The following is a 17,429-nucleotide window of genomic DNA, read 5'->3' on the forward strand; positions in this document are numbered from 1 at the left end:
GATGAGTTTTCACTGAGAGCTTTTCATGGCAGAAATACAATCGGAGCGCTTGCCAGACACTGCCGAGGGGCGACCCCGCTTAGAAAAATTTTCTTCTAATTGAAAAATCTTATTTCTAAAATTTTGATGTTGCTTTGCCCGGGAGTTGAACCCAGGGCATACGGTGTGATAGGCGGAGCACGCTACCATCACACCACGGTGGCCGCCATGCGTTTAAGAAACCTTTATATCCATGTTTGAACAGACCAGCCTCATCATATCCCTTCCTTCTTAGCAATGAGAAAAAGTTTTGCCTCTATAACTTATGTACACTCTGCACATCGGTCATACGCCGAAAAAAATTAATTTTTGAGTTCGTGATGTCCAGAGGACGTTAAATGCAGTCTTTGGAGCTATGCCTGACATCGCTCATATTGGCATTGATTGATCGTTAAGTCATGGATTTGAATCCTTACAAGTAACTCCGTGGATTTTATAACGGCCTTTGTCTATGCCGTGGTATGGTGGTAACGCGGTCCGCCTACCACACCAAAGATCCTGCCTGGGTTAAATTCCCGGGCAAAGCAACATCGGAAATTTTGAAACAAGTTTTTCAATTATAAAAAAGTTTTTCTATGCGGGGTCGCCTCTAAGCAGTAATTTGGCAACCACTCCGAGTGTATCTCTGCCATGAAAAGCCTCTCAGTGAAAACTCATCTGCCTTTCAGATGTCGTTCGGAGTCGGCAGAAAACATGTAGGTCCCATCTCGGCAATTTGTAGCAAAAATGATAAGGAGCACGACGCAAATTGGAAGAGAAGCTCGGCCTAAAATCTTCTCGTAGGTTATCGAGCCTTGCATTTCGGTCGCTGCAAACTCAAATATTTATTTGTTGTCTATGCATCAAAAATAAAGATTAACTACTCTGCTGAGAACTGGCGTTTCTTTGTGTCACTCATGCCATACAGACTTAAAATTAGGTTATACCAGCTTCTCCCCAAAAAAAATCCTCGACCTTGGCAGCTTATGTCGACCTTCTTTGAGAAGTGCGGAGCTCCTCCTTAGCTTTGTTGCATTTTGATACACTCCGGTGGAAACCTCCACGACATTGGAACCCCAGCGGGTAAGGGGGTCAGAATATACCCGCGGTAGGTATGCCTGTCGTAAGAGGCGACTAAAATACCAGATTCAAGGGGTGTGTAGCGCAACCCTTCAGGTTGCCAGCGCAATATATAGCTTCTCCAAATCCAATTGTCAACCTCACCTATCCGCGGCGAATCCTGTTTCACTAACAGACGAGGCTCTGGCGACCCCAAGCTCCTCATGGATCTTGGGGGTGGGGAGGGAGGGGATGGCCTGAAGGTTTAATGTGGCCACATAAATCGTTCCCGAGATGGTCGGGCTAGCACCTTATTGGTGCTGTGGTACCGGAGCGTACCGGATCTGCATCCGGCAAAAGACCATCACATCGATAACACTCCCCAAAGCCTTCGGGGAGCAACCTTATCGCTACAACAACAACAACAACAACATTGAGACGAATGGGTTAAGAAAAACTTGATTTCCGTTGAGCTGTTCAATAAGGATCACCTATTGCTAGGGAGAGTTTTGTTGTTGTTGTTGTTGTAGCAGTGCTTCGCCCCATCCAATAGGTGTGACCGATCACAAATTGTCATCAATATTCTCTAAAGGGAGTCCAAGGAAACTTTCTGTTTCAACAGGGGTGGACCATAATGAGAGAGGTGTTAGAGGCGTTGGTTCCACATTACAATTGAAGAGATGGTTGGTGTCATGTGGGAACACATTGCAAGCAGGGCATACGTTTTATATGTCGGGGTTGATTCTGGATAGGTAAGAGTTTACAGTATCCAGATCGAAGTTGAGCTAGAGTGACTCGCGTTTCCCTAGGAAGTGTGCGTTCCTCTTCTGCAAGTTAAGGTATTGTTCGTTGAGTACAGGATTCACAGGGCAATTCCTGACATAGAGGTCCGACGCCTGTTTGTGGAGTTCACTGAGGACCTGCTTGTGTTTTTTGGCTTCATACGGCTGTGTTCTCAGATGCCGTATTTCCTCATAATGCTTACGGAGATAAGCCCCTGGGCGGTGTTGGCTCATCAATCAGATGTCTGTTGGGATGCCCAGGTTTCTTGGTATTCAACAGGAACTGTTTGGTTAGCATTTCGTTTCTCTCCCTGATGTGAAGTATTCTCGTCTCATTATGTAGATGGTGTTCTGGGGACATAAGAAGACAACCTGTGGCGGTTCTGAGGGCAGAATTTTGGCAGGCCTGTAGCTTCTTATAGTGAGTAGTCTTTAGGCTTGGCGACCATATCGGGGACGCGTAGCATGCAATCGGCTGGCCAATTGCTTTATAAGTGGTAATGAGCTTTTCTTTATCTATTCCCCATGTACTGCCAGCAAGAGATTTAGGGATTTTATTAGGGCCTGGATTTTCGGCACAATTGCGGCTGCATGCTCACCAAAACGTAGATCCTGATCGGACGTCACACCCAAGATTTTGGGGTGTAAGACAGTCGGTAGCGTAGTGCCATTGACGTGGATGTTCAAAATGGTCGACATTTGGGACGTCCATGTTGTAAATAAGGTCGCGATGATTTAGTCGGTGATAATGTTTGGTTTCGCGAGGTGAAAAAAACTGGAGAGATCAGGGAGGTAGCCGTTTATTTTGTTGCAAAGCTCATTGATCTGTGGGTCTAGGCCTGTGGCCATTATTGTGCAGTCATCGGCGTAGAAAACGATACTAACTCCTTCTGGTGGCGAAGGTAGCTTTGATATGTAGAAGTTAAACAAAAGTGGGGATAGGACACCACCCTGTGGCACCCCTTGTTTAATTCTTCTTGACTCTTCTTTGATGTTGCGTTTCTAAATTGCACCGATGCCTGCCGGCCACCCAGATAATTTGCGGTCCACCTTTTAAGACATGGGGGAAGGGTAGACCCTTGACCGTATCAAAAGCTTTTGATAGGTTTAGCGCAACGAGTACTGTTCTATGGTGGGGGTTTTGATTTAAACAGCAATTTATCTGGGTGATAATGGCATTTAGCGCGGTGGTGGTGCTATGGAGTTTTCTGAAGCCATGCTGATGACAGGCTAGTTGCAAATTTGCTTTGAAATAAGGGGCAAAATGGCTTCAAGCGTATTAGCTACTGGCGATAGGAGAGATTCGGGCGATATGACTCTCCTATGTTAGCTGGTTTCCCAGGCTTTAGTAGCGGGACCACCTTGGCCATTTTCCATTATTCGGGGATGACAAAGGTGAACAGAGACAGGTTGAAGACATGTGCTAAATATTTGAAACCCTCTTTTCCTAGGCTTTTAAGCATCGGCATGGCTGTGCCCTCTGGGCCCACTTCTATAGACGGTTTAGCTTGACCGATGGCATCCTCAGCCTCTTTGACGGTGGTTGTAATTGGGGACGCGCTGAATTTATGTTTATGTCCGTGTCTGTTGGCCCTCCGTCTAGCTTTGCCAACCGTAGAATGCATTATATATGTCGGCGAAAAGCGCTCGCACATTTTTTCGCATCCGACAGCACTTTATCGCCAAATGCGATGAAAATTTTGTTGTTATGCTTGGACGGATTCGATAGGAACTTTGTAACGAAGCTTTTTCGTGCCCCGTTGCTTCGTTGATATTTGCTGGGGTATACTCGCCGTGCCCAGGGCTCGTTTACAATAAATTTGTATTAAAGGGGCACCCTGCAAATCGATTTAATATAAACTTCACTTTCTTTATTGGTTCTAAATTCTATAATATAAAATAAAACGTGTTTGTATACTTCATTTTCAATTTAACTTCGATTATCTTTCGGTATCCTTGATTGCGGTGGCGGGCCTTAGCGGTCCGGCCGTATTCCGTTAGCTGGGTCCCGTTAGTATGCGGCGTCGGTGCCTTGACGCGCCTTATGACGGCGTCACTCTCTGCTGCGGTGCTCTGTCGCGCCTTACGTCGGCGTCTACTTGTATTGCTGAGGCGATGCTCTGTCGCCGTGTTCCGTTAGACGGATCCCGTTAGTATGTGGCGTCGGTGCCTTGACGCGCCTTACGTCGGCGTTTACTTGTATTACTCTGCGGCGCCTTGCGTCGGCGTCTATTTGTATTGCTGGTTGCTGTGTGATTCTCTGCCACGCCTTGCGTCGGCGTCTACTCGTATTTGCTGGGCGATACTCTGTCGCGCCCTACGTCGGCGTTTACTTGTATTGCTGAGGCGATGCTCTGTCGCCGTGTTCCGTTAAACGGATCCCGTTAGTATGTGGCGTCGGTGCCTTGACGCGCCTTACGTCGGCGTTTACTTGTATTACTCTGCTGCGCCTTGCGTCGACGTCTATTTGTATTGCTGGTTGCTGGGTGATTCTCTGCCACGCCTTGCGTCGGCGTCTACTCGTATTTGCTGGGCGATACTCTGTCGCGCTCTACGTCGGCGTTTACTTGTATTACTCTGTCGGTGTACCTCTGCTGCGCTCTGCCGCCGCGCTTGGCGCTGGCTCACCCTGGCTGCGCTATGCGTCGCCGCGTTAACGTGACCTCTGTCGGCGTACCTCTGCTGCCGCGGTGCGCGCTGGCTTACCCTGGTTACGTTGTGCGTCGGCGGACCTCTGCTGCGCTTTGCTGCCGCGCTCTGCGCTGGTTTACGTGCGTTGCCGCTCAGTTGCGGCCTCTGCCGGCGTACTTCTACTGACGGAGGTGAGCGGGTGTCACCTGTCGCGGTTGCGCGTTACTGTGGCGGGGCCTTTGGTCTCTGGGGGTGATGCGTAGAGAAGATCAACCGCAATCACAATTCCACGACTCGCTCCTATGAAGTGGATTCCTATTGCATAGAGAAGATCAACTGCAATAGGGATATACTTCGCTAGTAGCTCTGGTCACGACCACAGCTCCGTGCTGACTGACTGCTGGTTTGCGTGCGTTGCCGCTCTGTTGCGGCCTCTGCCGGCGTATTTCTACTGACGGAGGTGAGCGGGTGTCATCTGTCGCGGTTGCGCGTTACTGTGGCGGGGCCTTTGGTCTCTGGGGGTGATGCGTAGAGAAGGTCAACCGCTATCACCATTCCACGACTCGCTCCTATGAAGTGGATTCCTATTGCATAGAGAAGATCAACTGCAATAGGGATATACTTCGCTAGTAGCTCTGGTCACGACCACAGCTCCGTGCTGACTGACTGCTGTGCTGCTGTGTCGCTCCTTTTATGGCTGTTGTGTTTGGTGTTGCTAGCTCAAATGGTTGCGTGCGCTCGTTGTGTTGCTGAGGTTTGTTGGTTGGCCGTGTTGCTGTTAAATGTTGCGGCCGCTCGTTGTGTTGCTGAGACTTGTTGGTTGATCGTGTTGCTAGAGCCTTTTGTGGCCACTTGCTGTGTTAATGTCGTGTCAAATATGTTGTGGGGTCGTTTTGTGTGGGCCAAATTAATGAGGATTTATTTGGTCCTCACAACTTTACGGTGGACCAAAGCTTACCCACACCGGCAGAGAGGTTACAACGACTTAGATGTGCCTCCTTTCGATTCGCCCGCTTGTGTTCATCCACAAGCAATCTGATGCGTTGGTTTATGTTCCTTATTTGGGGGTCGTCGGGATCGAGTTGTCTTATAAGGTCAAGTTCTCTCGCTAAATATCCGGCCTCCGCCGGAAAGTGAGGCCGACTTTCGGGAATTCTACCGGCGGGAATGAAGCGAGCCGAGGCGGATTCAACGACATTGCGGAAAGCACGCTCCTTTTTGCGAGCATCAGTCGGGATAGAGACGGCAGCAAAGCGGTTGTCTGTAAAGGATTTATATTCATCCCACTTTCCTTTTTCAAAGTTTATGAGAGTGCGTTTTTCGGTGACAATGAAGTCGGCGGTACGCTCGACCGAAATAAGTATTGGCAGGTGGTCGGATGCGAATGTTACCATCGGCTGCCAGTTGACGCAGTTTACGAGTCCTGCGCTCACGACTGATATATCTGGTGAACTGTGACAGCTTCCTACCATATGAGTGGGGGCGTCTCTGTTTATTGTTTCTTCTATTTGATCCGCCAACATCTCACCCCTGCTGTCCGCCTGCAAATTTGAATGCCACAGGTCGTGATGGCCACTGAAATCGCCTAAGATAATATGATTATCGTCAGTGAGTAAGGCGCCAATATTAGGGCGGTATCCACTGGGGCAGCAGGTGCCAGGAGGGATGTAGATGTTGATGATTTCTAGGTTTACAGCGCCTGACCGGACAGCTAAGCCGTGAAGTTCTAGGACATTGTCCCTGCGGCCGATGTCGAGATGAAATATATGATATTGCACTGAGTGGTGTATGATAAACTCGAGACCGCCTCCATTTCCGCTCTCGCGATCTTTTCTGTGAACATTATACCAAGAATAAGTTTGCAGAGCCGATCTTGCCGTGAGTTTAGTCCCTTGAATCGCAGCAATGCGGATGTTGTGTCGCTTCATGAAATCGACTATCTCCGTGATCTCAGTTTAACTGCAGAATTCTGAAGTTCAGCGGGGTAGACGTCGTCACTCTAGGAGTAAGTGACGGGTGACTACGCCTGGGTTGTGAAAAGCTAGGACGCAATTGCTGTTGTGGCACTGGGACTGGACGTCCCTGGGTAAGCATTGGGGTACCCGGTGTATTTGGGTTTGCGGTCTGGTAAACATGGCGCAATTAAGCCCGTCGGGGGATTCCGTCGCGGAGACCAGAACATCTAGGTAAGGACTAAGAGTCTGTTTCCTTGACCAACACGATTGCTGTCGGAGAAGAGGAGGTAAGAAGACGGGGCGGGGGCTGATGCTCGGCATTGCTACCCACTCTACTGCGAATATTGTAGTTATGAGTGGGTACGGCCGTATGAGCTGGTGGCGCCGTAGGGAAGAGAAGCTCGGCCTTAGATCTCCCCGAAGGTTATCGCGCCTTACATTTATTTTTATTTAATAATGTGAACATTTATTTTATGTAACGTTACATACAATGCAAACCGTTATTTTAAACAAAATTGACAACATAATGCATATATTTGTTTGAAACCACAAAAGTTTGTTAATCAGCTTCTCCAATTTATATGAATCACAAATTGCAACTGTTGTATTCGCAAACTACTCTCAATAAAAAACTAGAGTATTCTGGATGAGATATTTTAACACTGTACTTAACCCACGTCTTTTTAAAATCTGTGTATGATTCAAAAACTTGCTCTCTCCAAAAAGCGCGACCTTTTCCATGTTTTGAACAAAAGTAAGGCACGTGTTCAATTACAGCATGAACTTTAGGTGTAATACTAATTTCCAAGTCCTCATAACTTGTTTTAAATTTATTAATATGCACTTTGAATTCCGGGTCTAGATTATGCGAAAAGCAAGAGTTAACTACGAGACCAAAATCTTGAAAACACTGAACATATTTCATAAATTTACCGCCATGTTTTTCTGAAATTCTTTTAAAAAAATATCTACATTTTTAAGCCATTTTTTGCAAGAGTTGCCGTTAAATGGCGGCCACCGTGGTGTGATGGTAGCGTGCTCCGCCGCGCAAAGCAACATCAACATTTTTAGAAATAAAGTTTTTCAATTAGAAGAAAATTTTACTAAGCGGGGTCGCCCCTCGGCAGTGTTTGGCAAGCGCTCCGGGTGAATTTCTGCCATGAAAAGCTCTCAGTGAAAACTCATCTGCCTTGCAGATAACGTTCGGAGTCGGCATAAAATCATGTAGGTCCCATCCGGCCAATTTGTAGGGAAAATCAAGAGGAGCACGACGCAAATTGGAGGAGAAGCTCGGCCTTAGATCTCTTCGGAGTTTATCGCGCCTTACATTTATTTATTTTTTTATTTTTTTTGAAGGTTTTTCAATTAGAAGAAAATTTGTCTAAGCGGGGTCGCCCCTCGGCAGTGTTTGGCAAGCGCTCCGGGTGTATTTCTGCCATGAAAAGCTCTCAGTGAAAACTCATCTGCCTTGCAGTTGCCGTTCGGAGTCGGCATAAAACATGTAGGGCCCGTCCGGCCAATTTTTAGGGAAAAGCAAGAGGAGCACGACGCAAATTGGAAGAGAAGCTCGGCCTTAGATCTCCTCGAAGGTTATCGCACCTTACATTTATTTTTATTTTATGCCGTTAAAAGAAGACTGTCCCAAGTAAACTTCACGATCTACATGGCATTCTTTACCCCATTCATTGCTTTCTATTTCAAATTCTTTTAACGTGCTTTCATAAAGTTTATTTATAACGGTATGTCAACCGAAAGGTGGAGATACGTAGAAGGGGAGCTGATAAAGATCATGATGAAAATGATGCATAGTGAGCCAAGTAAACCGCTACTAACCTTCGAAACAGCTGGCTTGTGTCAATGGAGTTAAACTGATGACTTGCACCAATAACGCGATTTTGGAATGGCTGCAGAGAGTTGCTCCACACCATCAAACCAAAACTGCGCAAGTTTGAAGATAGTGGATAGAGCACTGATCCCCACGATACCAAAGGCCAAGGTTTGGATACCCCGAGTGGTGAAGGCGGAGGACGCGCTTAAAATACTGCAGCGTCAAAACCCCTGTTGCACTCACAGCTTGGGAAAATGTCCTGGTGGAGCGTTACTTGGAACGTGTTTCACTTTCAATGCAATCACACAAGTAGTCAAGTTATACTGACCCACATAATTACTTGAACTCAGCAGGAGTTCAACATCATATGTGCATGCCGACACACACCACACATATTTGTTTACATTTGTCAATCCGTCACAATGACCAACACACTTATCGATCAGTCACGCTGATCGACATATTTGTCTATTGGTCATAGTGACTGTCGAACTATATACATATGTGCATAAATAGGCCATTATAATATGCTGACTGTCATTTAAGTATTACGAATCTATGTATTTCTAGTTTGTAAGCACTAGTGTAGATACGTATTAGTAATATTGAAATATTTTGTATAAAAGAAAGTATTTTGAGAATAAAGAATTCAATTATATTCTATCAACGAACCTATGTTGAACACTTTTATTATTTAAACTTCTTCATGACGATCCTGCCAATCTGATCAGCAAGTTAGCAGAAAATTTGTCAAATAAGCAAAGCTGCTAAAAAACGATCTTACTGAAGGAAGGTCCTGCCAGATTCTGCTAAAGATGTGAAAGGTCCTGCCCATTTTTTTCTTTAAAAATTAAAAGTACAAAAAAAGGGAGCTAAGTTAGCAGCAAGTATTCACACCAGAAATTTGTGAAAAGAATCAAGAATAATACATTATCGGGCAGCACCAGTACAAACAGGAATATAGCATGGAAATTGTGACTGGCAGCATAAGAGCATAAGGAAGTGGAATATAGAATGGATATTGTGACTGGCGGCATACTTTGGCACACATCGAGAAAAGATTGGCAGACATCAAGAAAAGACTGGCAGCAAGCTGGACATAATTAATATAAGTATATTTAAGTTTTAGAAAAAAAATTTTGGCAGCCTCGCGGCTGCTCAACAAAGAGCAGAAATTTTTATTTCTGCTTAGGAATTTTGTATTTTGATTCTACTCAGGAAAATTTTTTTTCTCTCTACTGAATGAGTAAATATTAAAATTAGAAAATTAATAAAAATGGTCAGGATAAATTAAACATTTTTTTGAAAAATTATAAATTAGAAAAAAGGGGTATAATTATGAATAAAAGAAAAGCAAAAACGCCCTTAGTATGAAAGAATTAAATAAGGATTTTAACGCCATCATTGAAAATGGCATGGAAATTAATAGTTAAATATTTTGTGAATAGAGTAAGAAAAAAAATTTTTTAATTAAATGTTAAAAATATTAAAATAAAACTAAATTTTTTTTAAGAAAATTAAATATTTTTAGAAAAAGATTCTTAAAACAATAATCTTTATAATATAAATAAGAAAAGAAAATAAAATAAAAAAACTTTATTTAAAATGGAATGCATAAAATGCGCAGGTAGTATTTATATGCGCTTTAAAAACACGAGTCCTAAAGGTTATTGTCCCAATACTTTAAAGCATGGGACGTGGAAAAGGACCTCGAGAACCTGAAAGTATTGGCAAATGGTGGGTGCAAAAGCGCAGTGGAAGAGGACACAATAGTGCTGAGAGTTTCAAGAATAACAATATGCTAAAAGCAGGAGAGGTAGGAAAGGACCTTGAGGAGAGGTAGGAAAGGACCAGGCGGACGTGTTGGAAATGGGCAAACAGCTCAATGATGCTGCGAGTCTAACAAAGACGCTTTGAGCAGAGGATGGAGAAACAGCTCTCCAGACCCTGGAAACAGCGGAAAAAAGCGGGGAATTTGGAAAGAGACACAAGAGCTCAATGGCGCTACGAGTCTTTCAAATAAAATCTCAAACGCCAGTAAAGTGGTGTCTAGCGAGCTTCTCCCGAGCAGGAGGGTTCACTTGAAGTGGCGCTGATACAGGAGCCATGGCTCTCATCTGGAAAAAGGTTTCTGGACTCAGCGCTCGCGAACTCAGCGTTTATTACGCAAAGACGGAAAGTAGGTTAGAGCTGCAGTCATGGCTAGAAAACACCTATACTCGTGTATGCTATCTAACTGGTAGCAATAGTAGGATCCTGCTACATGGCCAATAACGTGGATGCCCCACCAAAAGAATTCAAGAGGCTGGTGTATCAATAAGGGTGCTGAGGCTTGTCATAGTCGTGGATGCGAATGCGCCTCACAGCGTATGGGGAGGGGACGATGTTGACGATAGAGGCGAGTACCTTTTTTGTTATATACTACAGAGTAGCCTACCGGTGGCTAACAGAGGTAGCGTTCCTAAATATATATGTAAAGGGTCCTTAACAGGCCATCCTTCTCAGCCCATGTGCTATCAGTTTCATCATCCCCCTAAAGAGGGTAGAGAAAGGGAAAACCTTTAGAAAGCCTAGGGCAACGGACTGGTACAAATTTCAGAAATCTGTATTAGGTAGACTGGGGCAGCCTTAAGAGAGGAGTTGTAGGAATGCAAAAATCGTCTTATCAAAAGCTCTGACAACTGCGTACAGCAGAGCTGTCCTCTGAGAAGATTCAAGGGGAAAGCAAAGCTACCTTGGTGGAGTAAGGAGTTAAGTCTTCTTAGAGGACAGGTAAAAGAGATTTTTATGCTGGCAAAAGTTGCGGAAAGCGAGGAGTACTGGGACGAATATCGAGATCTGTTAAGGATCTATAAACGTGAAATCAACCGGTCGAAGAGGGTTTCATGGAAAAATGTCTGTGCGGACATAGAATGCTCCAGCGAAACGGCGAGACTTAGGAGAGTCCTATCCAAGGGAGATGCGGCCCAAGGACTGGAAAAAAGGCTTCAACTTAACAGAAGGGGTCACGTCTGCTATTTACTGTGTCGATCCAAAAATAAATAGATCCTACAGGCTGCCAGATTACTGCAGCGTTTTTCAGGCGGAAATTATAGACGTGAAGGAAGCAGCAGAAATTCTGGAGGAAGCATGCTTAAGCTTTAGTCGCGAAATGTTCTGGTATGCAAAGAAGCATTGGAAAAACTTCGCTCAGGCTGGGCCATACATCTATACTGGGTTCCCGGTAATAAAGGGATAGAAGGTAACGAAAAGGCCGATGAGTTGGCAAAGGAGGGTACAACACTCGCTGAATCGACCATAGACGACCCAATCTGTTTCGGAGCAATCAAAAGGAGACAGGAGTTGCATATGATCCATCAAGCAGGAAAGGTGTGGACAAAAGCGCGGGCTGCAAAACTGCTATGATCATGTGCAAATCCTAAGATATTAGACTCAGAAAGTGACTCATATCTCTGAAGAGCGAAGACTTAAGGTTTAAGATGGGCATACTAACGGGGCACTGCTTTCGGGCGTCACATGCTTATAAGTTAGGCCTCGTCAGTGATATAGGCCAAAACGTGGACCCGGGTACCCCTACAATATGTTTATAGAATATGGATAACAAATGAAAGCTATTGATGAGTACTTTAGTAGAGGGTAATTTTCATACCTCTGGGTGTCTAGGGTCTCGAGATATAGGCCAAAACGTGGACCCGTGAACGCCTAGATAGTGTTTTACATAGTGGGTATCAAATTGAAGCTGTTGATGAGTGCTTTAGTACAGGGTAGTTTTCATACCTGTTGGTGACTAGGGTCTCGAGATATAGGCCAAACGTGGATCAGGGTAACACTAGGATGTGCTTTAAAATTATGGATATCAAATTGAAGCTGTTGATGTGTGCTTTAGTACAGAGTAAGTTTTATGCTGCTGGGTGACTAGGGTCTCGAGATATAGCCCAAAACGTGGACCCGGATACACCTAGAATGTGTTTTTACATTATGGGTATCAAATTGAAGCTGTTAATGTGTGCTTTAGTACAGAGTAAGTTTTACACCGCTGGGTGACTAGGGTCTCGAGATATAGGCCAAAACGTGTACCCGGATACACCTAGAATGTGTTTTTACATTATGGGTATCAAATTGAAGCTGTTAATGTGTGCTTTAGTACAGAGTAAGTTTTACACCGCTGGGTGACTGGGGTCTCGAGATATAGGCCAAAACATGGACCCGGATACCCCTAGAATGTGTATGTATTATGGATATCAAATAAAAGCTGTTGCTGAGAGCTTTAAAGTGATTTTGTGATATTCGATTTAGTCGCATCAACCTGGCAAAACTGATAAATATGCATGCGAAGCCGAAATAAAGACATGAATTAATAATAACCACATACGTATTTACATATGTACGTCCTATTCGATTTGCCTGAAATTTGGTATATAAATTTGCCTATATTAGTATTTACGATGCTTTTTTCCGGGAAGTAGACCAGAGACGGACTGGGACTGCGATTAGGACTAGGACTGGGACTGAGACTGAGACTCGGAGTGGGACTGGGACTGAGATTCGGGATGGGACTGGAACAAAATACATACCACCAAGAATGAGAAAAACTTGAGAGAAGAGAAAAGTGAGAAGGAAAAGAGTGAGAAGGAAAAGACTGAGAAATTGGTACCCTCGGCATTTTGGCTCGGTTGCATAGCCACACCCCCGGTACTGCCCCCTCCGTGCGCACTTGCTTTACTTCGCATAAGTTTATTTATGCTGCTGATATTCTTGTAGACTCGTTGCTCATTATGTTTATTGCAAATGCGATTTGTGGAATCTCCTGATCCAATGTGCGATGGTCGTCTTTCGCTCGTTGCGCTACCATGGTTTTGATGACTCGGTTGGTTCACTCCATAGAATTCTAATGAGGTGCGTAGACTGCAGTGAACTTATGCTCGATGCGGTGGTCGCTCAGGAACGATGCTAACGCTTTCCCTACGAACTGCTACCCATTGTCGGTGAGGAAGGTTTTTGGACAGCCAAATCGGTATAAGCCCCTTTTTTGTAGCGATTTGAACGAGCCTGCCGTTGTTGCTTGGCGCGCCGGGATCAATTCTACCCACTTGGAGAATTTATCTACCATGACGAGGAGTGTTTCCTTGCTTGGAATGCGGTAGTGGAGCCACGAAGTTAGCGGTTACTATTTTCCATGGCCGCGGATATTGCATGGTTGCCATATATCTTGTCGAACGCTTTTGTTCAACTTTATGTTTGGCACACCTGGGGGCCAATTGACGTCCTGTGAAGTGATAAAATGAAAACGAATTTTCACACATTTGAAAAAAATTTTGTATGAGTTTTTTTTTGCGGCACCGAATGGGATACGATGTGACAGCGACGGCAGAGAGCTACGGAGCGCGCAGCAGGGCGGAGAACAAGTACCAAGTACCGACAATGGATTTTACCTTTGCAGCGGCTCGTTGCTTCCTCAAGAGTGGTTGTCGCCGGTATATGCGGGATCGGGAGTGTGGATGACCTATAAAAGACTGCGAGGACACAACTATTGCTGATTCCAGCGCTGGACATTCTCGACTCCACAACTACGATAGAAGGTGCTCATGGAGAGCGGGACTGTCCCAGTCGTGACTACGTGGATCGATTCGTGGACGGAGGGAAAGTGCACCTTAAAGGCACCGCGGTATCCCCTTGTGTCCACGGCCGAAGACAAAGCCGTGGAAAAGGGGTCGTGTGGTCGCACGGACGGCGGACCAATATTAACCTGGCCAGGGCGGGGACATATAGGCCGAAGGTATCCGCTCGTCGTCCAGGCAAAGTGAAGGGTGAATCGTTCCACAAACGCATACCTTTCTCCCCAGCTTGCTAGTAGGAGCGGTTACATATGCACTGGTTACTGGCTTCGTCGCTGGACACCGCCGCTATCAGGAATTGCACGCTTCTTCGTAGGTGTCGATCTGCATACGGCGTTGCACCAGCTCGAGCGAGTATGATGGTCCGGGTGATTGGGGGAGGGGTGTATTCCTAAGAGCACAACGGCTTCCTACTCAAACGGACCGGCTTACGGCCAAGGCCAGGTCTAGGGGGAAGGGCTTATCTGGTCATTAATGTCGAGCCGCTCAACACCTAGGCGGGTGGCGGGGGGAGACAGGTAGCCCGAGGACACCCCCGTCGTCCTTATCTTCCACTCAGCTAGCTAGCAAGAACAGACATCCACTCTCGCTGGCTCACCGGCGAGGACTGAAATGCGAACAACAAATTCATTTCTTTTATACGGCCCGCGTTATAAATAATTTAAGAAGTAAACTGTTACTTTGGCACTTCTGTATATTGCCATTTACTGCCGATCGTTACCTTGTTGCTGTAACTGCCTTCTTTCAGCTGCTATATGTTCCTTTACTGTATAAAGCATAGTTCAGGAGCAAGTAAGAAAGGAAGTACAGTGGGGATTGTACAACTGCAACGCTACGTTACAAGCTATATCCTTTTTAACATATTTGAGCTCAGCATCTCAAAATCTTTAAAAGCTTTGATTTTTGGGAAAAAGAAACATGTACTTTTTCTTTTATAATAAAAAAACTTGTAAGAAATTAAAACTGATTTTTTTTTTCAAAAACGTTTAAAATTTTTTACCATACTCCGATTTTTCTCATATCGGCAAAAGATCGACCTTTCTCAGCAATAAATTTGAGTTTGAGACAAATTTTATTAGTTTAACCCATAGTGCGCCGTTTAAAAAAAAAATTTACTTTTTAATGTGCGTAAAATATCCTATCGAAAAATCGATGGCGCGATATCGGTTAATAAATCTACCCAGTCTAAAATATATATATTATATATGCAATACTACGAGAGCATCCCATTCAGTGCTAATGCATGTCTCAGTAACAATCGTCAAGATATTGGCATCGAAAATAACAAAATACAACGGAAAATCATGAACAATTGCTTAATTTTTTCGTGAGCGAAATCAGAGGATTGAGAGAAATACCGTTGAAGCAGGCGTGCGTTTTAATTTCCTACATTTCGTTACACCAAAATATATGTACATAGCTTTGAGAGCTACATAAATTGCACGGATTGCATAAAATTTTTGTATGTATTTTGTTGTTGTGACTATTTGCATGATCAGCGACCAATCTTTGCATTCCGCGCGATCGTGATATAATTTAGAAGAAAATCAAGTATTCTTTAAAACTCTTCTAAATATGACTTGAATATTTTTCTAATGGCGACCGTGGTGGTAGCGTGCCTACAACACCGAAGGACCGGAAAAGCAACATCAAAATACTATAGAAAAAGTTGTTCTAAATGGGGTCGCTCCTAGACAGTGATTTGGCAGACATTTGGAGTGTATTTGTACCATGGAAAGCTTTTCAGCGAATATTCATCTGCCTTGCCAATGCCGATTGGAGTAGGCATTAAATATGTAGGTCCCACCTGCCAATTTGTAGGAAAAATTAAAAAGGAGCACGACGCAATTTTTATAATGGTAAAATTAATGAAAAAAGTACATAAGGAATTATACATATATACACAAAGTGTTCAATTTCCTTCTAAAATTAGGAAAGAAATCGGCTGAGTGATCATTTTGTGGTAAGATATAATATTTGCTTTAATCACTTACATACTCAAGTTGTCTCAGAAAACTTCTTTCAAAAATTCCGTAGCACGTCTCTTTTATATGATCTTGAATGCATTTTTGAACCAGAGATGTCAAGCTTTGACCAGCTATTCCATCCAAAAGCTCCATATCTTGCAATGCCTTGTTGATTTTGTTTATTATAATTTCTAAAGATTGGCATTCACATAAACTAATTTTACGGTTGCAAGCACAGCAATCCAGCTTTTTTAGCATTACATCGGGATCTGAAATGAAAACATAAACCAAAGTAGTGTTATAAACAAGTAAGGAAGGCTAAGTGCGGGTGTAACCGAACATTACATACACAGTTGAGAGGTATGGAGACAAAATAAGGGAAAATCACAATGTAGGAAAATGAACGTAGGGTAACCCTGGAATGTGTTTGTATGATATGTGTATCAAATGGAATGTATTAAAGAGTATTTTAAGAGGGAGTGGTTTGTACGATATGAGTATCAAATGAAAGGTGTTAACGAGTATTTTAAAAGGGCGTGGGTCTTAGTTCTATAGGTGGACGCCTTTTGGAGATATCGTCATAAAGGTGGACCAGGGGTGACTCTAGAATTTGTTTGTACGATATGAGTATCAAATGAAAGGTGTTAATGAGTATTTTAAAAGGGCGTCGGCCTTAGTTCTATAGGTGGACGCCTTTTCGAGATATCGTTATAAAGGTGGACCAGGGTTGGCTCTAGAATGCGTTTGTACAATATGGGTATCAAACGAAAGGTGTTAATGAGTATTTTAAAAGGGAGTAGGCCTTAGTTCTATAGGTGCACGCGTTTTCGAGATATCGACATAAAGGTGGATCAGGGGTCACCCTATAATGTGTTTGTACCATATGGGTATAAAATTAGAGGTATTAATGAGGGTTTTAAAATGCAGTGGTGATAGTTGTATATGTGAAGGCGTTTTCGATATATCGACCAAAATGTGGACCAGGGTGACCCAGAACATCATCTGTCGCGTACCGCTAATTTATTTATATATGTAATACCACGAATAGTATTCCTGCCAATATTCCAAGGGCTTTTGATTTCGCCCTGCAGAACTTTTTCATTTTCTTCTACTTAATATGGAAGGTGTCACACCCATTTTACAAAGTTTTTTTCTAAAGTTATATTTTGCGTCAATAAACCAATCCAATTAGCACGTTTCATCCCCTTTTTCGTATATGGTATAGAATTATGGCATTTTTTTTTTTCATTTTTCGTAATTTTCGATATTGAAAAAGTGGGTGTGGTCATAGGCGGATTTCGGCCATTTTTTATACCAATACGAAGTAAGTTCAGATAAGTGCGTGAACTGAGTTTAGTAAAGATATATCGATCTGTGCTCAATTTATCGTGTAAACGGCCGAGCGAAAGGACAGACGGTCAACTGTGTATAAAAACTGGGGTTGGCTTCAACCGATTTCGCCCTTTTTCACAGAAAATAGTTATCGTCCTAGAATCTAAGCACCTACCAAATTTCACAAGGATTGGTACATTTTTGTTCGAATTGTGGCATTAAAAGTATCCTAGACAAATTAA

At 43.8% G+C, this 17,429-nt stretch overlaps 1 protein-coding gene across 3 annotated transcripts in view; it reads right to left on the reverse strand.

The window, feature by feature from the left end:
* Positions 1-17,429, reverse strand: part of mr (anaphase promoting complex subunit morula) — a 724,830-nt gene that overhangs the window by 527,280 nt on the left and 180,121 nt on the right. For all 3 annotated transcript variants that reach the window (XM_067772925.1, XM_067772924.1, XM_067772926.1), the window contains one exon: positions 15,883-16,124. In XM_067772925.1, coding sequence (XP_067629026.1) covers positions 15,883-16,124 — 242 coding nt within the window. The remainder of the gene's footprint in view (positions 1-15,882; positions 16,125-17,429) is intronic.

This window comes from Eurosta solidaginis, chromosome 3 (assembly GCF_040869045.1).
Source record: "Eurosta solidaginis isolate ZX-2024a chromosome 3, ASM4086904v1, whole genome shotgun sequence".
NCBI classification, from domain to species: domain Eukaryota; kingdom Metazoa; phylum Arthropoda; class Insecta; order Diptera; family Tephritidae; genus Eurosta; species Eurosta solidaginis.